General features: G+C 48.7%; 1 protein-coding gene across 3 annotated transcripts in view; it reads right to left on the bottom strand.

Annotated features, from left to right (window-relative positions):
• The window catches only part of nectin1b (nectin cell adhesion molecule 1b), a 336,983-nt gene that overhangs the window by 213,159 nt on the left and 98,536 nt on the right, over positions 1-25,288 (bottom strand). For all 3 annotated transcript variants that reach the window (XM_055660571.1, XM_055660572.1, XM_055660570.1), the window contains exons 2-4: positions 21,975-22,325; positions 12,667-12,969; positions 11,204-11,321 (exon numbers count right to left, since the gene is read on the bottom strand). In XM_055660571.1, the coding sequence (XP_055516546.1) occupies positions 11,204-11,321; positions 12,667-12,969; positions 21,975-22,325 (772 nt within the window). The remainder of the gene's footprint in view (positions 1-11,203; positions 11,322-12,666; positions 12,970-21,974; positions 22,326-25,288) is intronic.

Below are 25,288 nucleotides of genomic sequence, written 5' to 3'. Positions count from 1 at the left end.
ATAATTGATAAATATACTGACGACACCTACGTATCTGTTTCTGCATTGTTTGCAACCATACATTTTATTAAATTGTATCATAAAAATCTGGGGTTTGTGTCACCCCCTTGGATGCTATCTGGACTTCCAACGTTGGAATCAGTAGCATTGAATACAATTTACCCAGCAGGGTTGAGGGGTCTCCTTAAGACCACAACGCCGCATGAAATAGGATCATGAAGAAGGGTCTCGACCCAAAACGCCACCCGTTCCTTCTCCCCAGAGATGCTGCCTGTCCTGCTGAGTTACTCCAGCATTTAGGGTCTAAATAGGAACAGGAGTGGACCTTGAGCTTGCATTCACCGTTCAGCAGCATCTTGGCGGAATCAACTATCCTCCAGTTCATTTTCCTGCCTTATTTACACAACACTTGATTCCCTAGTCAATGATTAAAAATCATCCAGCCTTAAAGATATTGATCCACCCAGCTTTCTGGGACAAGAAATACCAAAGAGACAGACCTTTGTGAGGAGAAATTCTGCCTCATTTTCACCTTAATTAGAAACATAGAAAATAGGTGCAGGAGGCCATTCGGCCCTTTGAGCCAGCACCGCCATTCATTGTGATCAAGGCTGATCGTCCCCTATCAATAACCCGTGCCTGCCTTCTCCCCATATCCCTCGACTCCACAAGCCCCTAGAGCTCTCTCTTAAATCCATCCAGTGACTTGGCCTCCACTGCCCTCTGTGGCAGGGAATTCAATAAATTCATAACTCTCTGGGTGAATTTTTTTTTTCTCACCTCAGTCTTAAATGACCTCCCCTTTATTCTAATTGTGTGCTGTTATGAGGAGACGGTGTCCTGCACCTCCCACACCACTACCAACCCCTCCCCACCGCTGTGATAGTTCAGGCTGAAACAGATGATTTGCCTCTGGGTCTATCCAACCCCATGACAATACAAGCCCCACACTGGTTACTTCCACCCACCCAACATGGAAGACCCAACCCTCCCTCCACACCACATCTCCCGCAGATATACCTCCAGCTGTGACTATGGGCTCGCAACAAATCCTCCTGCCTGCTGCCCTCATCCTCCTCAGTGGAAGCTGTGGGCTTAGCAGCCTTGGTGATCTGCTGCATCCACAGTTAACGTTCCTTCATTTAGATTAGTTCAGAGATACACCGTGAGCCGATCAGTGACGTTAACACTGTCTACACACACACTAGGGACGATTTACAATTTCACCAAAGCCAATTAACCTACAAACCTGTACGTCTTTGGAGCGTGGGGGGAAACCGGAGCACCCGGAGAAAACCCACGCGGGTCACGGGGAAATTGTACAAACTCCGTACAGACAGCAGCCGAGGTCAGGCTTGAACCTGGGTCTCTGGCGCTGTAAAACAGCAACTCTACCGCTGAGCCACCGTGCCGATTCAAATTCCCAATGCACGTTCCAGCTCATTGAGCAAACCTGGAAAAATGGCAATGTCCTGACCCGAAATATCTGACCATTTCAATAGACAATAGGTGCAGGAGTAGGCCATTTGGCCCTTCGAGCCAGCACCGCCATTCAATGTGATCATGGCTCATCATCCCCAATCAGTACCCCGTTCCTGCCTTCTCCTCATATCCCCTGACTCCGCTATTTTTAAGAGCCCTATCTAGCTCTCTCATGAAAGCATCCAGAGAACCTGCCTCCACCGCCCTCTGAGGCAGAGAATTCCACAGACTCACCACTCTCTGTGAGAAAAAGTGTTTCCTTGTCTCCGTTCCAAATGACTTACTCCTTATCCTTAAACTGTGGCCCCTGGTTCTGGACTCCCCCAACATCGGGAACATGTTTCCTGCCTCTAGTATGTTCAAGCCCTTAACAATCTTATATGTTTCAATGAGATCCCCTCTCATCCTTCTAAACTCCAGAGTGTACAAGCCCAGCCGCTCCATTCTCTCAGCATATGACATTCCCGCCATCCCGGGAATTAACCTTGTAAACCTACGCCGAACTCCCTCAATAGCAATTTCACTCCACAGATGCTGCCTGGCCCGCTGTGCTAACTCAACCCACAGTTAACCTACGAACCCATGCGGGTCATGGGGAAAGTGTACAAACTCCGTACAGACAGCACCCATAGTTTGGATCGAACCTGGGTTTCTAGCGATGTAAGCAGCAACTCTACCGCTGCACCACCGGGCAGCCCGCATGTTTAAAACTGTGATTTAAGGCCCGTTTGTTGGCGCAGGCTGGAGCTGAGCATCTGGTAGCGCTGATGTAATGGAGCTGAACTCCACCATCCCGACAGTTTCCAGGAAGTTGGGATCGCTGGGCAGGAAAGGACACTTGGAGGGAGGACGTAAACAGCCCTGGCCCCACTGGCTCAGCATCAGAGAGAGAGCGCCGACACACAGGAGCAGTGACGACAGGGATCTGAGCCCAGGGTCACAAGCCACACATCCTGCCCATGATCCCATAACCTGCATCTCCTCTGCACCTCGTGCCTGGAGCTTGAGTGAGAACCAGGGCTGGCTGATGGCTCTCTGTTGCTGCCAATCTACACAACTTAGAGACTGAAGCCTCAGTGTCTTGGTGAGACGGGCAAAATTACATCAACATCAGGGAGCTCAGAGGATATCTTGGGTGTGACCATCATAGCACAGAAAAATCTTTTAATTTGTCCGCTCCAACCAGCGATCTCCGCACATTAACACTATCCTACACACGCTAGGTACAATTTTACATTTACACCAAGCCAATTAACCTACAAACCTGTGTGGCTATGGAGTTGCTGGCTGATCCGCTGAGTTACTCCAGCATTGTGCATCTATCTTTGGTATAAACCAGCAATTGCAGTTCCTTCCTGTGGGTCTGTAATAAAGAGGTCTACAATAATGAGGGCAGGCAGCACTGCAACAAGATCTACTGCTCTGCGACCACCCATGGACTTATCTCAATGGATGAAGGTTTAGTGTTCCTCTGAAGACAACCTCGTCCTTCATTCCTGTTGCTGCTGACAGGCAGTGAGTGGCTGGTGGTGTCTTTGAGTTCCCAAACCTGCAACTGTCCAACGCTGCTGCATTCCAGTCTGACACGGTGGTCTTCAGCTCACCGCACAGACAGCTGACTGATGAGCCGGCGAGCCGCGGTGGAAAACGCCAATTAATTGTCCGGGTAAATTCAGTGTCTCCCATCACCACGATCAAAGTGAAAGCCTGTCCAAGCCCTCGCTGCCTGTCACACAGAGTGTCTGCAGTCACAGACTTCAAGCTCCAGGTTTGCAATGAAATGGTACTGAAGGATTTCTAGAGGAGCCCGATAACTGAGAGAGAAGGACGCAACAAAGCACGTCACAAACCAAAGACAAATGGGAATAAAACGGTCAGGGTTCAGTTAAGCCCGTGTCCCACTTAGGAAACCTGAACGGAAACCTCTAGAGACTTTGCCCCCCCGCCCAAGGTTTCCGTGCGGTTCCCGGAGGTTGCAGGTAGCGGAAGCAGGTAGGGAGACTGACAAAAACCTCCGGGAACCGCATGGAAACCTTAGTGGGGCACAAAGTCTCCAGAGGTTTCCGTTCAGGTTTCCTAAGTGGGACAGGGGCATAACATTCCATCATGTACAGAAATGACTGAGACCCTGCATTTGGAAAAAAAAAGATTAGTCTTAATTGACAAACCAGAATTATTTGTTAGAATATGGTCTCCGTTTAATCTTGAAAAAGTGAATTGGTGTAACACAAGATCAGGGTTGAAGACTGAGTTTGGGATTGGATGAATAATTATACTGAATATCTCCTGGAACTATCTCCCCAATCTTGTTATTTGTAATTTCTTTTTTTGTCTTCTTTTTCTCTCTATTAGTTTATAGTTTCTCTTATCTTTTTCTCTCTATATCTTTATTCCTTTAAAAAAAATTTAAAAAGTGAAGCTATGTCAGAAATCTGTAATTAAATTGTTGCTTACTATTATTTGTATGCATGTTTCTAATAAAATAAAATTTAAAAAACATTCCATCATGAATGGTATGTGTGCATTCAATTATCTTGTGGCCCTTCACAAAATACTGCTCATGAATAAGCTGAAAGTACACATCATACCAGTTCTAATGTACCATTCATCTTAGTGTGAGCAGGCCCACCTCAGTAAGTAACTGTTAAATCCTGGTCACGTTTTACCTTGCAGAGGTCAGTGGAAAGGACACTGTTTAATGCTGGTTCTTAATTGCTCTTGAGAAGGTGGGAGTGGCAGTGGCGAGCCAACATTTGGCCGGCAGCAGCCAGCGTCTTATGGTTTAGTTCAGTTTTGTTTAGAGATACAGTGCGGAAACAGGCCCTTCGGCCCACCGAGTCCGCGCCGACCAGCGATACCCGCCCATCAACACCATCCTACACGCACTGGGGACAATTTTTTACATTTGCACCAAGCCAATTAACCTACAAACCTGCACGTCTTTGGAGTGTGGGAGGAAACCGAAGATCTCGGAGAAAACCCACGCAGGTCACGGGGAGAACGTGCAAACTCCGTACAGACAGCGCCCGTAGTCAGGATCAAACCTGGTTCTCCGCCGCTGTGTGGAAGCAACTCTACCGCTGCGCCACCACGCCACTCACTTAGCGGGCAACCGCGCTCACAAATGGTCCAAGATAATGGCTGTGGAAACTGAGAATGTCAAACAGCAGCAGAATTGGCCACACTGAGGTTCGGAGCAAGGCTCGCTGAGTGTGACTCCTTTAACCTGAGCGTCACTCACTGCCCAGAGTGGCGTCACTGGGTGAAATAAGGGGACCGTTTGTGGCCCTGGGGATCCTGGTGGACCCACAAACAAGGACAGCACCCTTAGGTCAAGCAAGCTGGTGCTGGGTGAACAGCTAAAGTGAGACAAATATAGCATTCTCATCGTTGCCACAAACGATCATTTGGAATCAATTTGGTCACATCAGGCACTGGATCAATTTACCAACCTGCCACTGACAGGTGTGGAGGCCAAGTCAATGGCTATTTCTACGGTAGGAGACTGATAGATACTTGATTAGTACGGATGTCAGGGGTTATGGGGAGAAGGCAGGGGAGTGGGGTTGGGAGGGAAAGATAGATCAGTCACGATTGAATGGCGGAGTAGACTTGATGGGCCGAATGGCCTAATTCTGCTCTGTGAACATGTGAACAAACCCTGGCTTGGTTTGAGGGAACGTTCCAAAACAACTCCAGCCCCTCCTGCTGGACCCTGTCAGCCTTCATTCATATGAGCTTTGCAGAGAGAGCAAGTGCAGGCCACAAGCCTGCATAAACACTGTGCAGATGCTGGTTTAAACCAATTTTAAGCTGGTTTTAAAACTGGAGTAACTCAGCGGGACAGGCAGCATCTCTGGAGAAAAGGAAAAGGTGATGTTTCAGGTCGCGAATTTTCTGCAGGCACAACTTTTGTCTCGAGATGCTGTCTGAGCCACTGAGTTACTCCAGCTTTCTGCGTCTATCCCCTGGATAAACATAAACAAACACTCGCGCGCTAACCCCATCATCCGCTCAAAGCAACGTCAATACATTTGCAGTGAAGACAGACGCAAAAAGCTGGAGTAACTCAGCGCGACAGGCAGCATTTCTGGAGAGAAGGAATGGGTAACGTTTCGGGTCGAGACCCTTCTCCAGACTGGCCTATGCCTTCAACATTTGCAGCACTAGGTGCTCTGGTTTAACAAGCTGCACTCGCACTGCTCGGAGCTGTAATTTATTTACAAGATATCTTAAGAACAGATGGGGCTCCAGGGCTTTGGAGGCTGATTAAAACCTACTTGACCTGCCGCTCACCTGACCAGACACGTCCAAAACAGAAACAGTGCCGTGAATGCTTTAGTAAACATTGCCGTCAACTAAGCTGCCAACACAAGATCAGTGATCGGCCCGACCCAGAAATATACCCTCAATCTAGTCGTCCACCATAAATACTTCTGGCAATGGGTAGGAAGGAACTACAGATGCAGGTTCACACCAAAGATATAGATACTTAATGCTCGAGTAACTCAGCGGGACAGGCAGCATCTCTGGAGAAAAGGAATAGATGACGATTCAGGTCGGAACCCTGCTTCAGATTGTCTTAAGAATGGTCTAGACCTGAAATGTCGCATTTTTTTCTCTAGGGATGCTGCCTGACCCACTGAGTTACTCTGGCACTTGGGTTAGTTTACTGAGGTACAGGGAAAAGCTTTTGTTGCGTGCTATCCAGTCAGCGGAAAGACTATACACGATTATAATCGAGCCATTCACAGTGTAGGGATACATAAGGGAATAACGTTTAGTGCAAGGTAAAGCCAGTAAAGTCCGATCAAAGATAGTCCGAGGATCACCATGGTGGTACATAGTAGTTCAGGACTGCTCTCTGGTTGTGGTAGGATGGTTCAGTTGCCTGATAACGGCTGGGAAGAAACTATCCCTGAATCTGGAGGAGTGCGTTTTCACTTTTCATAGAAACCTAGAAAATAGGTGCAGGAGTAGGCTGTTCGGCCCTTCGAGCCAGCACCGCCATTCATTACGATCATGGCTGATCATCCAGAATCAGTACCCCGTTCCTGCTTTCTCCCCATTATCCCTTGATTCCGTTAGCCCCAAGAGCTAAATCCAACTCTCTCTTGAAAACACCCAGTTTCAGGTGAAACATTTTGTGTCCATCTTCTGGCAATGGGTCATGCGTTATTGCAGATATGTTAAGCCACGAGAATCTTTCACTCTCCGTTAAGGCCTGTCCCACTTACGCGATATTTTTCGGAGACTTGCCGGCATCCGTCGTAGTCGCGGCAGGCTGATGAAAATTTCCAACATGTTGGAAGTCCAGGGGCGACCAGAAAAAGGTTCGACATGTTCAAAATCCAGCGGTGACCAGAAAAAGGTTCGACTCTTTGGGCGACTACTCACGTCCATAAAGGCGTCACCCCGCGTGACGCCTGTATGGACGTGAGTAGTCGCCCAAAGAGTCGAACCTTTTTCTGGTCGCCGCTGGATTTTCAACTTGTTGAAAATTTTCGGAGACCTGCTTCAACCATGATGGGTGCCGGCAAGTCTCAGAGAAAAAAAAAATCGCACAAGTGGGACAGGCCCTTTAGAATAAGCAGGCAGATTCATCCCCCCCCCCACCGTCAAGCGTTGCTCAGCGGCAGGCAGGCAGCACTGTGGACTGTGGTTGTTGTCAGTAAACAGTGAAGCTGCTGTGAAGGTGACTTTACCCAGTGAAACTAACATTGCTCCAAGTGAAACCCAAACACTGAGTATCTCTGCACAGGTTTTCAGCTGATGATGTGTCCAAGAAAAAAAAAAAGGCAGAATTCTGAAGTTAGGACAAATAATGGCACGTCACATCGAATCACATTGAGACATTATTTATTTAAAGAAAGAAACTAGATAAACAGTTTCGGGGCAACAAACCCTCATGCTCCCGATAGCATGCTCCAACCTGCTGGCTGCCTACTTCAATAGACCATGTCTGAATGTCCTGGAGTTGTAGCTACAGCCTCAATCAGGAAAAAGGTACAGAAGTGCGAAAACGCACACCACCAGATTCAGGGGCAGTTTCTTCCCACAAAATGCTGGTGTAACTCAGCCGGGATAGGCAGCATCTCTGGAGAGAAGGGATGGGCGACGTTTCGGGTCGAGACCCTTCTTCAGACCGGTTAGGGATAAGTTGAAACGAGAGATATAGCTAGTGATGTGGACAGATAAAGAACAATGAATGAAAGATGTGCAAAAAAAAATATTGTAAATGAAACAGGCCCGGTGTAAGTAGACAAAAATGCTGGAGAAACTCAGTGGGTGAGGCAGCATCTCTGGAGCGAAGGAAATAGGCGACGTTTCAGGCAGAAAACCGTCTTCAGACGGGCTGTTTGTAGGGTGAAAATGAGAAGCTAGTGTGACTTGGGTGGGGGAGGGATAGAGAGAGAGAGGAATGCCGGGGCTACCTGTAGTGAGAGAAATCAATATTCATACCACTGGGCTGTAAGCTGCCCAAGCGAAATATGAGATGCTGTTCCTCCAATTTGCGTTTAGCCTCACTCTGACAATGGAGGAGACTGAGGACAGAAAGGTCTGTGTGGGAATGGGAAGGAGAATTAAAGTGTCCAGCAACCGGGAGATCAGGTTGGTTCAGGCGGGCTGAGCAATCGCCCAAACTGCGTTTGGCCTCGCCGATGTATAGGAGTCCACATCTTGAACAACGGATACAGTAGATGAGGTTGGAGGAGGTGCAAGTGAACCTGTGCCTAACCTGAAAGGACTATCGGGTCCCTGGACAGAGTCGAGGGAGGAGGTATCTTCTGTGGTTGCAGGGCAAGGTACCTGGGGAGGGGGTGGTTTGAGTGGGTAGGGATGAATTAACCAGGGAGTTGCGGAGGGAACGGTCTGTGTGGAAGGCGGAAAGAGGTGGAAATGGGAAAATGTGGCTTGCGGTGGGATCCCGTTGGAGGTGGCGGAAATTTCAGAGGATTATGTGTCGTATGTGACGGCTGATGGGGTGGAAGGCAAGGACTAACGGGAGAGGGAGCAAGGGCGGAGCACCGAGGAAACTCGAATGAGGGCCTCATCTGTGATGGGAGAGGGGAACGCCCGCTCCCTAAAGAATGAGGGCATCTCGGATGTTCTAGTATGGAACATCTCATCTTGGGCGCAGATGCTGCATAGACGGAGGAATTGGAAGCAGGGGATAGAGTCTTTGCAGGAAGCAGGTTTGGAAGACGTATAGTTGAGATAGTTGTGGGAGTCAGTGGGTTTGTAATGGACGTCGGTCAATCGTCTATTTCCTGTGATGGAGACTGTGATATCAAGAAAGGGGAGGGAGGTATCGGAGATGGTCCAAGTGAATTTGAGTGCAGGGTGAAAATTGTTGGTGAAGTTGATGAAGTCCATGAGTTCTGCTTGGGTGCAGGTGGTAGCACCGGCAGTCATCAATGTTAAGGAGATAGAGTTCGGGGACAGCCCCTTCGACCCACCGCGCCCACGCCGAAATTCTGCACGTCTTTGGAGTGTGGGAGGAAACCGGAGAACCCGCAGAAAACCCACGCAGGCCACGGGAACAACGGACAAACTCCGTACAGACAGCACCCGCAGTCAGGATCAAACCCGGGCCTCTGGTGCTGTGAGGCAGCGACTCTACCGTGCCACACCTGAACTGCATCACAGATGTTCTGAGAACAATTTTAAGAAATGCTATTTTATCATCTTCACACATGCAGGTGTGACTGAAAATCAATAGCCTGCGGAGAACAGATCAGAGTCATTTATCTGGTGACGTGGCCCATATATCACTGGTCCTTCATTGTCACCGGCTCCAAGTCCTGTAACTCCCTCGCGGCCAATCCCTTCATCACGATGAACGCAGCGGTTCACAGCAGCAGCTCGCCACAACATTCCCCAGGGTAAGGAACGCTGTCCTTGCCATCGATGCCCAGCTCTGATAAATGACCCAGGATGCCAGGGCTAAACCGTGCTGGCACCACAGGCTGCCGACAGGCCCCACCAGCGTTAGACGGCACGCTCCACAGTACAACTTGTGACCCTTCCCCCCAATCTCTTCCCCCCCCCCATTCCCCCCCCCCCCCCCCCCAATCTCTTCCTCCCCCTCCCCCCCAATCCTCTCTCCCCCCCCCCCCCCATTCCCTTCCCCCTCCCCCCCATCTCTTTCCCCTCCCCCCCCCCAATCTCTCCCCCCCAATCTGTTCCCCCTCCCCCCCCCCCAAATCTCTTCCCCCTCCATCTCTTCCCCCTCCCCCCCCCCCCCCAATCTCTTCCCCCTCCCCCACCCCATCTCTTCTTCCCCCTCCCCCCCCCCAATCTCTTCCTCCCCCTCCCCCCCATCTCTTCCCCCCAATCTCTTCCCCCTCCCCCCCAATCTCTTCCCATCTACTCCAAGCTGCTTCAGAGCAACAAGAGGTGCCAACATTAGTACATGTGACCCAAAGATTGGCCCGGGGCAATGGACAGGAGCTATAGGTGGGGGTTTGTGAGGGAGTCTGAGCCCTCACATATCTATAGCCACCGGTGTCTAAAATCATTGATGGGCCAAGAGCCAGGATGGAAACTATCAGCAGAAAACTATGGGCGGCACGGTGGCGCTGCGATGAAGTTGCTGCCTTACAGCGCCAGAGACCCGGGTTCGATCCTGACCACAGGTGGCATCACTATGGAGTTTGTACCTTCTCCCCGTGACCACGTGTGTTTTCCTCGGGATCTCCCACGCTCCAATTACAGGTTTGTAGGTCAATTGGCTTCGGTAAAATTGGAAATTGGCCCTAGTGTGTAGGACAGTGTTAGTGTGCAGGGATCGCTGGTCGGCACGGACTCGGTGGGCCGAAGGGCCTGTTTACGCTCTGCATCACTAATCTAAACCAATCAGAGGGTGTAGGTGTGAGCTTGGGGTGATCAGGGACAGCATCGCTTCCAATGGCCACACAACAAACGTAAGGCACACACAGGAATCACATCAGCGCATGCCAGAGACAGACCAACGTGTAGCATGGAACTGCAGATGCTGGTATATACCGAAGATAGACACAAAGTGCTGGAGTAACTGAACGGGACAGGCAGCATCTCTGGAGAAAAAAAAGACATGTGACGTTTCGGATCACGACCCTTCCTCAGTCTGGAGAGACCGAGCAAGAGGGACCAACATTGTGGTGAGCACACCATCAGCTCTTCAACAGATCTTCAACATATCAGCTCATTATCTCCTATTTTCAAAATCGACTTAGGTAGACAAAAATGCTGGAGAAACCCAGTGGGTGCAGCAGCATCTATGGAGCGAAGGAAATCGGCAACGTTTCAGGCCATAACCCTTCTTCAGACTGCATCTGCATTTGCAGTTTCTTCTTAAATAAATTCAAAATAGACATGCCATGAATTTCCAAAAGGTTTCTCCATAAAAGGAGCTCCAAAGAGTGGCCAGAGTGGGTCCTTCCTACCACATATTGGAAGAGCAGCACCTCATATTTCGCTTGGGTAGTTTACACCCCAGTAGTAGGAACATTGACTTCTCTAATTTCAAGTAGTCCTTGTTTTCTCCCTCCTTCCCCTCCCCTGCTCTCCCATAGCTTACTGTCTCCGCCTCTTCCTTTCTTCTTCCCGCCCCCCCCACCCGCACATCAGTCTGGAACAGGGTCTCGACCCGAAACTTCACCTATTCTTTCGCTCCATGGATGCTGCCTCACCCGCTGAATTTCTCCAGTCTACGTTCCAAAGAGCTGTCAGTACTTACATCTTCCAGTGATAGTGACTGGCTGGTGGATTCCCATCTGCTTTACACGTCAGCTTCACATTCTCCCTATTCAGGTACCAATTCCCATCAAATCCTTCCACCGTGACCTCCGGTTCATCTGCAGGAAAAAATGGGACAATTCAGACGTCATTTTTAATCTTCCAAAAGCATTTTATTTTATTTATTATTACACTCCCCGCCCTACGCAATAGGTGACTGACGCAAAGCCACGCTCGAGTTATCAATTGTGTGTTCAGTCCCTGGTGCAACCAAGGCAGTTTGCAATCTCCACAACACTGCACCATCAATCATGTTTACACCGGAAACAAGCCGGGCAATGGCGGCAGTGCTTACCCACAAGGCCGCGGGCCGCGGAAAGTGCCCTGGACGCTGCAGAGACAGTTCATATTCTCAGTGAGTTACTTTGGGCCTGGAATGGGGTTGGAGATTCCAACTTAAAAGCCGACTTACACAAGAGTTCATGGGTCATGACCCTTAAGTCGGGAAGTGCCCAAATTCATCTTAAATAGCCCAATTATTAATGGGCATGCCCATGCCCAACTTCCCAACCCTTCTATGGAAGTCGAGGCCTTGGTATGGTTTCTAGGCCAACGCTTCGATATGGGTGGTCTTGGACACGTCACGCCTCAAAGGAGGGGTGTTGAGAGTAGAGGAGGGTCAAGGTGTCGTCACTCACCAAGGGCACGACCACATCATGGAGTATATCTTTGTTTGGAAACAGGCCCTTCGGCCTATGCCGACCATCACTAGACAATAGGTGCAGGAGTAGAGGCCATTTGGCCCTTCAAGCCAGCACCGTCATTCAATGTGATCACGGCTGATCATCCCCAATCAGTACCCCGTTCCTGCCTTCTCCCCATATCCCCTGGCTCAACTATCTTTAAGAGCCCTATCTAGCTCTCTCTTGAAAGCATCCACAGAACCGGCCTCCACTGCCCTCTGAGGCAGAGAATTCCACAGACTCACCACTCTCTGGGTGAAGAAGTGTTTCCTCATCTCCGTTCTAAATGGCTTACCCCCTATTCCTAAACTGTGGCCCCTGGTTCTGGACTCCCCCAACATCGGGAACATGTTTCCTGCCTCTAGCGTGTCCAAACCATTAATAATGTTATGTGTTTCAATGAGATTCCCTCTCATCCTTCTAAACTCCAGAGTGTCCAAGCCCCTCGATCGCCCGTCCCACTAGCTCCATATCATCCCATGGGTTATGTGGGGATAGTTAGTTTAGTTTAGTTTGTTGTCACGTGGGCACAGTGAAAAGCTTCTGTTGCGGGCAAACCAGTCAGCGGAAAGACAATACTCGATTACAGTGGGGCTGTCCACAGTGTAGAGAACTAACGCCCTGCGTTATTCACAGTTGAACACTAGGCTGGATCACCTCTACACTAGGCTGGTCATCTCTGCGTTACCCCATCAGTAACAGAGCCGTCACTAATACTCACACTGCACGTTTAGAACCAGCGCTCTAGTGGTGCGATCCATCTGGTAGTTGACCACACATGTCAGGGGCTGTTTGTGGGCTTCTCGCGAGGGCACCAGCCGGTATTCGCTGGTCACCGTGATGGTGCCATTCTGGTTCCGAGATTCTTTGACCACATTCTCCCCTTTGACCTTGGTCTCCCAGGAGATGATGCCTGGTGGCTTCCCATTGGCAGAGGTACACGTTGCTACCACCATCTTCCTTGGGTGGTCGGCCCTCGCTGTGATGATGTGCGGGCTCAGCTCAGCGTCAATAACTGGCCTGGCTGCAAAAACAAGAGGATAGTTAGTGACACATGGAAAATAGGTGCAGAAGTAGGCCATTCGGCCCTTCCAGCAAGCACCGCCATTCAATGTGATCATGGCTGATCATCCAAAAACAGTACCCCGTTCCTGCTTTCTCCCCATATCCCTTGATTCCGTTAGCCCCAAGAGCTAAATCTAACTATCTCTAACATTTAATCTAACTCTCTCTAACATCCAGTAGATCGGCCTCCACTGCCTTCTGTTGCAGAGAATTCCACAGATTCACAACTCTCCGGGTGAAAAAGTTTTTCCTCATCTCAGTCCCAAATGGCCTACCCCTTATACTTAAACTGTGACCTCCTGGTTCTGGACTCCCCTAACATGGGGAACATTTTTCCTGCGTCTAGCCTGTCCAATCCCTTATGAACCGTGCATGATAACTCCTGAACAAAATCAATTTGCATCAAGACTGGCACAAAATGCCAGAGTAACTCAGCGGGTCAGGCAACATCTCTGGAGAAAAGGAATGGGTGACGTTTCGGGTCGAGACCTTTCTTCAGATGGAGAATCAGGGTGGAGGAAACTAGAGATATAGAGATATAGAACAAATGAATGAAAGCTATGCAAAAAAGTAATTTGCATTGCCGACCTTAGTGACGACAGAATAATAGTGGTGTCATGATAGGCTCCGTACTAAAACACCACTGCTTTACAAACTGTACATTTTTCAGTTTGAGTTTAGTTTATTGTCACGTGTACCGAGGTACAGTGAAAAGCTTTTGTTGGGTGCTAACCAGTCAGCGGAAAGACAATACATGATTACAATCGAGCCGTTTACAGTGTACAGACACATGATAAAGGGAATAAGGTGAATAACGTTTAGTGCAAGATCAAGCCAGTAAAGTCCGATCAAAGGTAGTCCGAGGGTCTCCAATGAGGTAGATGCTTGCTCAGGACTGTTCTCTAGTTTTTGGTGGGATGGTTCAGTCGGCGGCTAACAGCTGGGAAGAAACTGTCCCTGAAACTGGAGGTGTGCGTTTTCACACTTCTGTACTTTGTGTAGAGACTTCAATGTGCCTTACTGATTGGGGTGGAGTGGAGTGAGGGGAGAGAGGGAGAGGTGGAGCAGCAAGAGAGAGGAATGAGCGATGAGAGAAAGTGAGGCGGGGGGGAGGGGGGGAGGGGAAGATATATCAATTGCAATCAAAGCATGAAAGGAGGCAAAGATTTGGAGACAAAAGGTGATAAATGAAACATCGTTAGTCATCCTTGCAAAGTCCTTGTCATGAATGTCTGGGGACCAATATCTAAATTGAACAAGTTGTCACGCTGACAGAGTTGTACGCGGAGAATTATACCCTGCAGTCACAGTGCCATGCTCGTCAATCACCATCCCTGGCTACTACCTGCCCCAGCGGCACAGCTGACGGGCGGCACCTCTATAGCACGCGGACACGGAGACCGCAATACTGATCCGCGCTCCCGTGATGTCTCGTGACTTCCATACTCCAAAGACCTGTAGGTAGTAGGTAAATTGGCCGTGGTGTGTGCGTAGGGTAGTGTTAATGTCCGGGGATCGCTGGTCAGGGCGGACTCGGAGGGCTGAAGGGCCTGTTTCAGCGCCGTATCTCTAAACGAAACCAAACCTAAACTAAACAAATAAATGTGAAAGGGGTCACAGAGTCCCAACGAATAAATGAACGGTGTACTTGCATGCAAGTCCTATGCTGAAACACAACGCGTTGTACTCTGTATTTCAGTGGCAACTGATTGGGAAAGGTTCAGAAAACATCACGTTGAACTGAATGTTTTTTATTCCTGACATTTGGTTAATTAATGGATCACATAACCTTAAGCGATCGTCAATGTGGGATTAACAATACAGACGGCTTCAGTGTTGTGAATAAGCTGTACATGTGTCGCTACACTCACCATAAATAAACGCTAAAATACACCAGTCAATAATCTTTTTAATAATTTACAGTGAAGGATGGTCATTAACCGAGCCGGATACAGGCAAAGGTTGTCAAGAATGAAGCCATTTTGCAGATTACGCAAAACTGGGCTGGAGTAACTCAGCGGGACATGCAGCGTCTCTGGAGAGAAGGAATGGGTGATGTCCCGGATCGAGGCCCTTCTTCACACTAGTCAGTTAAAGTGAAACGAGAGACATCGACGATGATGTAGAGATATAAAGAACAATGAAAGAAAGATTTGTAAAAAAGTAACATGATGGAAACATAGAAAATAGGTGCAGGAGGAGGCCATTCGACCCTTCGAGCCAGCACTGCCATTCATTGCGATCATGGCTGATCGTCCCCAATCAATAACCCGTGCCTGCCTTCCCCCCATATCCCTTGATTCCACTAGCCCCTAGAGCTCTATCTAACTCTCTCTTAAATCCATCCAGTGACTTGGCCTCCACTGCCCTCTGTGGCAGAGAATTCCACAAATTCACAACTCTCTGGGTGGAAAAAGTTTTTTCCTCATCCTCAGTCTTAAATGGCCTCCCCTTTATTAAAGGAAACAGGCCATTGTTAGCTGTTTGTTGGGTGAAAACGAGAAGCTGGTGCGGGAGGGAAGGAGAGGGAAGGAGAGAGAGAGGGGAATGTCAGGGTTACTTGAAGTGAGAGTAAGCTGCCCGAGCAAAATATGAGATGCTGTTCCTCCAATTAACAGCGACCCGTTTGCTAGGGAGAGACTGATAGTGTCCTCGCCCACCGACAGTGAATGGGAGTCAGGGCTGGAGAATTCCACAGCTCACTGGAGCGTTGTTCTAACCCACACCGCCGAGATGATACACTGCTGTGTTTCGATCGGGAGAGCCCATGCATCCTTGTTTTATTAAATGTCAAACGTTGGTTAATAGCCGAGGCCCTCAGTCACGTCACGATACCGGCAGCTGCTGACTTTCATTCGACTCCTACAGTTAAATAGGCAACTGATGAACACATCAGAATGCACGGCGGTGAAACACACCATCTGCCCACAAAGAACCACAAACTCTATCCACAGCTGGACGTACAGGGCAAGATTTCATTTCTCCTCTCTTCCCCAACCAAAAATACTCATGCGGCGATCTAAGCACAGACATACTACCCGAAAATGCACAATGGTGCTATTTCATGGCTGACATTAACTAGATGAAGTATAGTAGTTCATCCTCTTCTTTAGTCTGAGGGTGGTGAATCTGTGGAATTCATTGCCACAGACAGCTGGGGCAGCTAAGTCAATGGATATTATTAAGGCTGAGTTTGATTAGATCCTTGATTAGAACGGGTGCCAGGGGTTATGGGGAGAAGTTTCAGTTTAGTTTACATTGAAAAGCTTTGTTGCCTGCAAACCAGTCAGCGGAAAGACAATACATGATCACAATCGAGTCGTCCACAGGGAAGAGATACATGAGAAAGGGAATCGTGTTTAGTGCAAGATAAAGTCCAGCTATGATTGAATGGCAGAGTAGACTTGATGGGCTGAATGGCCTATAACTTCTGAACGTATGAACATGTGAATACAAACTCAAGCATCGTAACTCGTGCCTGGATCCCGTGCGTGTGTTGAAGTGCGTGTGGACTTCGGATGAGCCGGGAATCGGAGGTGGCAGTCCTCGAAGCAGAGTTGCTCAAATGCTTTTTTCCCCTCACGCCGGGCAGCCGAGTGAAACAAGGTCAAGACGGCGCAGAGACCGATCCAACCATCCATCGAGAAAACCAAATGAAAATAAGCATTTGTGTGCCCTGCAGCCGTCTCCATCGAGTCCAGTCCGAGGAAGAAAGGGATAGAATCCTGAGCTGCATAATGTTCGGCAGCAGAGATACCCGATGAATGTGAATGTGCTTCACACACAGTGCACATGAAGCTACTCACTGGTCAATGATCCAGGCTCAATCCAGAATACAAATGCGGAGCGTTTGTTTAGACCAGGGCCATTCCCAGCCAACTCACGTAAAAAACTCGTGAAAACACATCCCTTCCGAAGGAATCCTTCACCATCGCCTGGTTAATTGCGAATCCTAATGTGGCCGTGCATTTTTGTTGCAGGAAGGAACTGCAGACGGTGGTTTGAAAGGGAGACACAAAATGCTGGAGTAACTCAGTGGGACAGGCAGCATCTCTGGAGAGAAGGAAAGGGCGACGTTGTAGGTCGAGACCCTTCTTCACATTTGGGTCAGCCACCAGTAAGAGATGGTGGTCATGTGATCTCCTCGTTCACGCAGAGTGCAGCAATGAACCTGAACCTCTTGTATGTTGATAAAATGGGGAAACAAATAAGAGGCAGAGGATGTGTTGTAGACAATAGACAATAGGTGCAGGAGTAGAGGCCATTCAGCCCTTCGAGCCAGCACCGCCATTCAATGTGATCATGGCTGATCATCCCCATTCAGTACCCCGTTCCTGCCTTCTCCCCATATCCCCTGACTCTGCTATCTTTAAGAGCCCTATCTAGCTCTCTCTTAAAAACATCCAGAGAACCTGCCTCCGCCGCCCTCCGAAGCAGAGAATTCCACAGACTCGCCACTCTGTGAGAAAAAGTGTTTCCTCGTCTCCGTTCTAAATGGCTTAATCCTTATTCTTAAACTGTGGCCCCTGGTTCTGGACTCCCCCAACATCGGGAACATGTCTCTTGCCTCTAGCGTGTCCAAGCCCTTAACAATCTTATATGTTTAATTAGTCGTTGAGTGGCTTGTTCCCATGATGACTGAATGGTGGCCTAATTCTGCTGCTGTGTCTCATGGGCTTATAACTGGTGGATGGAGTGGACTCACTCACATATTTCCTCTTCAAGAATCTCCTGCGCCAGCAATCTGTGGAAGTCTGTGTGGCTCCTACGTTGCTTTTGAGTTCTGATGCACTAGTTGAGCTCAGGGTAGTTTAGCTTAGTTTCCCGCACATTAACACACTCGGGACAATGTTTACATTTACCACGACAATGAACCTGTAAACCTGCACGTCTTTGGGAGGATGTGTTGGAGGACACTGAAGATCGGGGAGAAAACCGCGCAGGTCGGGTCTCCGGCGCTGTAAGGCAGCAACTCTACCGCTGTGCCACCATGACCGCCCTCGCAGAAGTCATCCTCGATCGCAAAGGTGATGATGGTGCCGGTAATCAAGGTAGGACATTGAGGATTCTCAATATTTGCAACATTTCCATTGTCTGACAGGGCCAGCTGAAGGATAATTGTACATGCTGGTGAAATTATAGTTGTCCAGTACAGTTTGGTGATTATCGTGCCACTACCGGCAGCTTCCATTAGAGTTCTCCTCCTTCAAATATGAAGACGCATCATCATTGCTTCGCTTGACTTCAGCAGCACCCATTTGTAAACGGATTCCCAAACGGATTAGCTGCAAGCATTGAGTGTTCACCAGTCGTAACAATTATCAGCATACACCAGGAAGAGTCCCAACCCGAAGCATCACCCATCCTTTTTCTCCACAGATGCTGCCTGACCGGCTGAGTTACTCCAGCACTTTGTGTCCATCTTCGGTAGATACCAACATCTGCAGTTCCTTTCTGTACACCAGGTCTGTCTGTTTCAGTCCAGGTCTGAGGAAGGGTCTTGATCCTAGACATCACCTATCCATGTTCTCCAGAGATGCTGCCTGACCAACTGAGTTACTCCACCACTTTGTGTCTTTCGTAAACCAGCATCTGCAGTTCTTGGTTTATGTGTGTGTGTCCTTCCTAAGTTATTGCAATATTGGGAGACATGGTGTTGGAAGAACCACTGCCTTTTTTTTTTTGCAAGGGCCAATAATCAAATATTCTGCGTTTTCCTCCCCAAACATTCGATCGAGCCTTATATTTATTATTCCACGTTACTGAATCACGTACAGGTCTCCACCTCAGCTAATTACTGGAGCAAGCTCCTAATGGCATCATTTCCACATCTCATCATGACTTCAAGCTTACTAAAGTAATTATATTCAGTGATATTGAGAAGCTGTAGACAGCATGGATCAATAGATCCCCTTGTGGCATCGCGCTCATTCATTTGCACGTATGTGCGTGCATGCACACACGTGCTCTGTGCGAGTTCAACTCTGACACACAAACGATTTAGTAATAAATCACAGTGTTTATTGTAAATTTAGATTAGTTTAGTTTCGAGATACCGCGCAGAAACGGGCCCTCTGGCCCACCGAGTCCGCTTCGACCAGCAATCCCCGCACAACAAGATTATCTGACACGCACTCGGGACAATTTACAATTCACCAAGCCAATTAACCTACAAACCTGCTGGTCTTTGTAGCAACTCTACCGCTGTGCCAACATGCCGTGGATAAAGGAAGAACAAAATGGCAGAAAACACATTTCCATTGAACCTGTGGTAAAGGCTGCCACACAGAGGGTTGTGAATCTGTGGAATTCTCTGCCTCAGAAGGCAGTGGAGGCCAACTCTCAGGATGCTTTCAAGACAGAGTTAGATAGAGCTCTTAAAGATAGCGGAGTCAGGGGATATGGTGAGTGATTGTGGATGATTAGCCATGATTACATTGAATGGCGGTGCTGGCTCGAAGGGCCCAATGGCCTACTCCTGCACCTATTGTCTCTCAGTGAAGAGTTAGAATCCAGAATCAAGCAACACTGCCCTGAGTCAACTGGAGTGGGATTCGAGTCACATGCAGGCCCAAATAGGCAAAAACAAATTGACAGATGTTTAAAGGAAATGTGAAAGTAAGCTTTTGTTTTTTCACACGGAGGGAGGTGAGTGCCCAGCACACACTGCCAATGGTGCAGATGGAGGCAGATATGTTAGTGGTGTTTAAGGGGCATTTTAGTTTTAAGCCCCTTTCCCACTTAGGAGACCTAAACAGCAACCTCTGGTGACCTTGCCCACCACCTGCAACCTCCTACCACCTCCCACGCATATGTTGAAAACCTTCCTCGACTATGAAGAAAACCGACTTTGACTAGACATGTGACTATATTATCGATTTTTAAAACTGCAACCTATTATTAGTCGAGGCCGGTTTTAATCATGATGAAAAAATAGCAGCAACCTAGATGAAGCCTCGACCACGCGGAAACCACTTTAGACCATTAGGGAGAGTGACCAAAACCTCCGGTGACCACATGGAAACCTTGGGTGGCGGGCAAGGTGATTAGAGGTTGCTGTTTAGGTCTAAGTGGGACAGGGGCTTTAGGCAGATGGATCTACATGGAATGGAGGAACATGGATCACGTGCAGTCTAACTTGGCATCATGTTCAGGTTCAGGTTCCTGGGAGTCAACATCTCCGAGGACCTCTCTTGGACCCACAATACCTCTACTCTGATCAAGAAGGTTCATCAGCGTCTCTTCTTCCTGAGGAGACTGAAGAAGGTCCATCTGTCTCCTCAGATCCTGGTGAACTTCTACCGCTGCACCATCGAGAGCATCCTTACCAACTGCATCACAGTATGGTATGGCAACTGCTCTGTCTCCGACCGGAAGGCATTGCAGAGGGTGGTGAAAATTGCCCAACGCATCACCGGTTCCTCGCTCCCCTCCATTGAGTCTGTCCAAAGCAAGCGCTGTCTGCGGAGGGCGCTCAGCATCGCCAAGGACTGCTCTCACCCCAACCATGGACTGTTTACCCTCCTACCATCCGGGAGGCGCTACAGGTCTCTCCGTTGCCGAACCAGTAGGTCGAGGAACAGCTTCTTTCCGGCGGCTGTCACTCTACTCAACAACGTACCTCGGTGACTGCCAATCACCCCCCCCCCCCCCCCCCCCCCCGGACACAATATTATTTATTTCAAATCGTTTGCTATGTCGCTCTTCCAGGGAGATGCTAAATGCATTTTGTTGTCTCTGTACTGTACACTGACAATGACAATTAAAATTGAATCTGAATCTGAATCTGAATCTGAATGTTCGGCACAGATATTGTGGGGCCTAATGGGTAATTTCCTGTGAAGATAGACACAAAGTGCTGGAGTAACTCAGCGGGACAGGCAGCATCTCTGGAGAGAAGGAATGGGCGACGTTTCGGGTCGAGACCCTCATGCTGATTAGCTCTATGTTCTAGAATGTATAAGAAAGAACTGCAGATGCTGGTTAAAATCGAAGGTAGACACAAAATGCTGGAGTAACTGAAGGGTCTCGACCCGAAACGCTGCCCATTCCTTCTCTCCAGAAGATGCTGCCTGTCCCGCTGAGTTACGCCAGCATTTTGCGTATACGTAGCTCTATGTTCTGTTTTTTCCTTCATCAAGGGACTCCTGTTAATCAGTTGGGTGTCACAACAACGAGACTCATGGCCACCTTTATTGATTCAGGCAGTATAAAAAAAAACAAATATAATTCTCAAATTACCAGGGTGAGATGAATCATCAACTGACCAGTCTGGTTGTCTAACAAGAGAATCACTGTAAAAACATTCCTATTTACAAGCTGAGGCAAGATAAGTATTGGTTTAGAGATACAGCACAGAAACAGGCCCTTCAGTCCACCGAGCCCGTGCCGACCAGCGATCCCCGCACATTAACACTATCCTACACACACTGGGGACAATGTACAATTGTACCCTACAAATCTGTACACCTTTGGAGTGTGGGAGGAAACCGGAGAAAACTCATTAAAGATCAACTTCCCGCCTGGGATATATAAAGTTCTACTTTAGTCTTCAGTCTGATGAAGGGTCTCGACCCGAAACGTCACCCATTCATTCCCTCCAGAGATGCTGCCTGTCCCGCTGAGTTACTCCAGCTTTTTGTGTCTATCTTTGGTTTAAACCAGCGTCTGCAGTTCATTGCTACACATCTCCTTTCCCCCTCCACATCACTCTTGCTCACCCCCCCTCCTCAACAGCAGAGTTGTTCTATTCACTTAAGACAGACCAAGAAGGGTCTTGACCCGAAACGTCACCCATTCCTTTCTCTCCAGAGATGCAGCCTGTCCCGCTGAGTTACTCCAGCATTTTGTGTCTATATTCGATTTAAGCCAGCACCTGCAGTTCCTTCCCTGCATGCAAATACAGTTCTATGGTGTTGTGGTTCTACTGTAAGGTGAAGTTTGTCCAATGGACACGGCACTTACCGAAGACAGTGAGGTTGACCTGGCTCTCTCGGTTTCCGGTTGGGAAGGTGGCAAACTCACAGATGTACACTCCCTCGTCCATGAGCTCCAGCCTGGACATCTCAATGGTAGCATCGCTGAGAGAGGGGTTTCTGAAGGAGACTCGGTGCTTGTACGGAGGCAGGACCGACTCGCCCATCGTGGGGTGGTAGATGGCGATGTTCTGTTTCGATCCGTTGGTCGCCTTCTGCCATGTCACCTGCGTGATTTTGATGGTGGGATCGTTGTTGACGAAGGTGCATCGCAAGACCACGCTGGTGCCGATAAACGCCGACAAACTCTCGTCCACCGTCACCGTCTGTGCCTGGAAAACTAAAACAACAGCACCCTCGTTAGAAGTCAGTCGGAATAATAGACAACAGGTGCAGGAGTAGGCCATTCGGCCCTTTGAGCCAGCACCGCCATTCAATAGACAACAGGTGCAGGAGTAGGCCATTCGGCCCTTTGAGCCAGCACCGCCATTCAATGTGATCACGGCTGATCATCCACAATCAGTACCCCCCCGTTCCTGCCTTCTCCTCATATCCCCTGACTCCGCTTTCTATAAGAGCCCTATCAAGCTCTCTCTTGAAAGCATCCAGAGAATTGGCCTCCACTGCCTCCGAGGCAGAGAATTCCACAGATTCACAACCCTTTGTGAAAAAGTTTTTCCTCGTCTCCGTTCTACGGCTGACCCCTTATTCTTAAACTGTGGCCCCTGGATCTGGACTCCCCCAAGATCAGGAACATGTTTCCTGCCTCTAGCCGGTCCAAACCCTTAATAATCTTAAATGTTTCAATAAGATTCCCACTCATCCTTCTAAATTCCACAGTGTACAAGCCCAGCTAACAGCTATGTGCACGGTTCTTCATATGACTAAAGGGCTCGTCCCACTTACGGGAGTTTATTCAGCGACTGGCCGGCACCCGTCATGGTCCGCGGGGTGAAGCTTGTATGTCGTGAGTAGTCACCCAAAAGAGTCGTACCTTTTTCTGGTTGCCGCTGGATTTTCAACATGTTGAAAATTTTCGGCCACCTGCCGCGACTATGACGGGTGCCGGCAAGTCGCCGAAAAAAAAACCGCGTAAGTGGGACAGGCCCTTAACGCACACACAAAGCATTGGTCCCAAAATACTTGGCAGCCTCGGAAAGGGGCCATTGGTCCCTTGATGGCACATACAGGCACAGACAATGCTGCTTGATGCAGCATCTCTACAGGCAGAGAGCTTCAACCCAAGAACACCCGTGTTACCCAAGATGGACACAAAGCAGATGCTGGAGTAACTCGGTGGGTCAAGCGGCATCTGTGGAGAATATGGACCCGCTGTGATACTCCAGCACTTTGTGTCCATCTTCGATAGAAACCAGCATCCGACGAAACCAGCGACGACAGATAGCACAATGGGCTAAGAGTTCGGCTGGCGACCGGAAGGTAGCCGGTTCAAATCCCGCTTGGAGTGCATACTTTGTGTCCTGTCCCCATTTGCTTCAATAGAAACCCCTGTGTCTCATCCGCAGTTCCTTCCGACTCCACAGAGTCTGATGGATAGCTTTTTCATCACAAAGGGTGGTGGGTGTATTGAATGAGCTGCCAGAGGAGGTAGTTGAGGCTGGGACTATCACAGCAGTAAAGAAACAGTTAAACAGGAACATGGATAGGAAAGGTTTGGAGGGATATGGGTCAAACACAGGCAGGTGGGACTAGTGTAGATGGGGACAATGTTGGCCGGTGTGGACAAGTTGGGAAACTCTGTGCGACTGACTCTAAGACCATAGCTGTGTTGTCATCTGTACTGCACTTATGTCACAGGAGGCGGAAGACACTCAGTCCGATCTGATACCATCTACTTTAATTTGAGAGTACTGCCTATTACATTAAGCGCTGAAGAATAAATAAACATTCTACATTCATTACAGAATTCCACATTATATAAGATATGTGGTGAGAGGATACGTGAGGGGGAGGAGGAGGGGTAGGGGTGCAAGAGGCAGGATAAGAGCAGGCTGTAGAAAGGGCACTGTCTCAGGGAGTGGGAATAGCAACAATTTATTTCACAGCAAGGATCCCGTCAAGCCAAATTCTTCAAGTAACAATACAAGTGGTGCTTTACATAAAGCACTGTGTTCAGTCCAGGGAACTCATTTCCATTCCTGTGGATAAGAACAAGTTTCGAGAGAACGACATCATTAATGATGAGAATGAGTTCCTGGAGCATTTGTGCACGTTCCAACCGGCAAAGCCCACTGCCCGGCCAGTCTTTGCTCCATCACTACCCGCTGCTGAAGTCTTTCAGCTCAACGTTTCCAAATGCCGAATATTTATTCATGGAAAAATATATCAGATGGACTATTACAACTCAATGCCACGCCCACAGACTCGCCGAACGCTGCCAAGTTTCACTGTTCCCATGGACGGGTAACTATTGATGCACTGACCTACTGTAGATATGTACCCAGCGCAGGTAGCACATAGCAGAGCCCAGCACTGCATTACGTTACAGCACACACACACTCACACACACACACACAGCAGAGCTCAGCACTGCATTACGTTACAGCACACACACACTCACATACAAACACACACACACAGCAGAGCCCAGCACTGCATTACGTTACAGCACACACTCACACAGCAGAGCTCAGCACTGCATCACGTTACAGCACACACACACACTCACAAACACTCACATACAAACACACACACAGCACAGCACTGCATTACATTGCACTACACGCACACTCTCACACACTCTCACAGCCAACCAGCAGAGCTCAGCACTGCATTACGTTGCAGTACTCACACACACACTCTCACTATTCACACTTGTGCTTTGTATTGGAGAAGTCACTGAATAGTCACTGAAGAGCAACCAACTCTAGATATAAACATTCTGTATCCAGGTCGTGTCGTTAGACCAGACTTGCTCTATGAAATTCAACGTTTTTTTCTCAACTGTTACACGCCCCATGGGGCTCATCCCATCAATGAGCCTTGAAGTGTAGGAACAAAATACCCACATCAACGTGAACACACACACACATACGGGACAACGTTCATCTATTCAAGCAGCTCTGTGGTTTTCCAGTTAATTTCCGATTAGTTTTTTTCCTCCCCAAGATTTGCCAGAGAGCCTTACAGCATGGAAACAGGCCCTTCAGCCTAACTGTCCCATCTGTACTAGTCCCACCTGCCTGCGCTTGGCCCATATCCCTCTAAACCTGTCCTATCCTTGTACCTAATTATTTCTTAAACATTGCAATAGTGCCTGCCTCAACTACCTCCCCTGATAGC

Source organism: Leucoraja erinacea, chromosome 32 (assembly GCF_028641065.1).
Source record: "Leucoraja erinacea ecotype New England chromosome 32, Leri_hhj_1, whole genome shotgun sequence".
In the NCBI taxonomy this organism is placed as follows: domain Eukaryota; kingdom Metazoa; phylum Chordata; class Chondrichthyes; order Rajiformes; family Rajidae; genus Leucoraja; species Leucoraja erinaceus.
The sequence above is the reverse complement of the archived record's forward strand: the minus strand, read 5'-3'. Positions and strand labels throughout refer to the sequence as shown.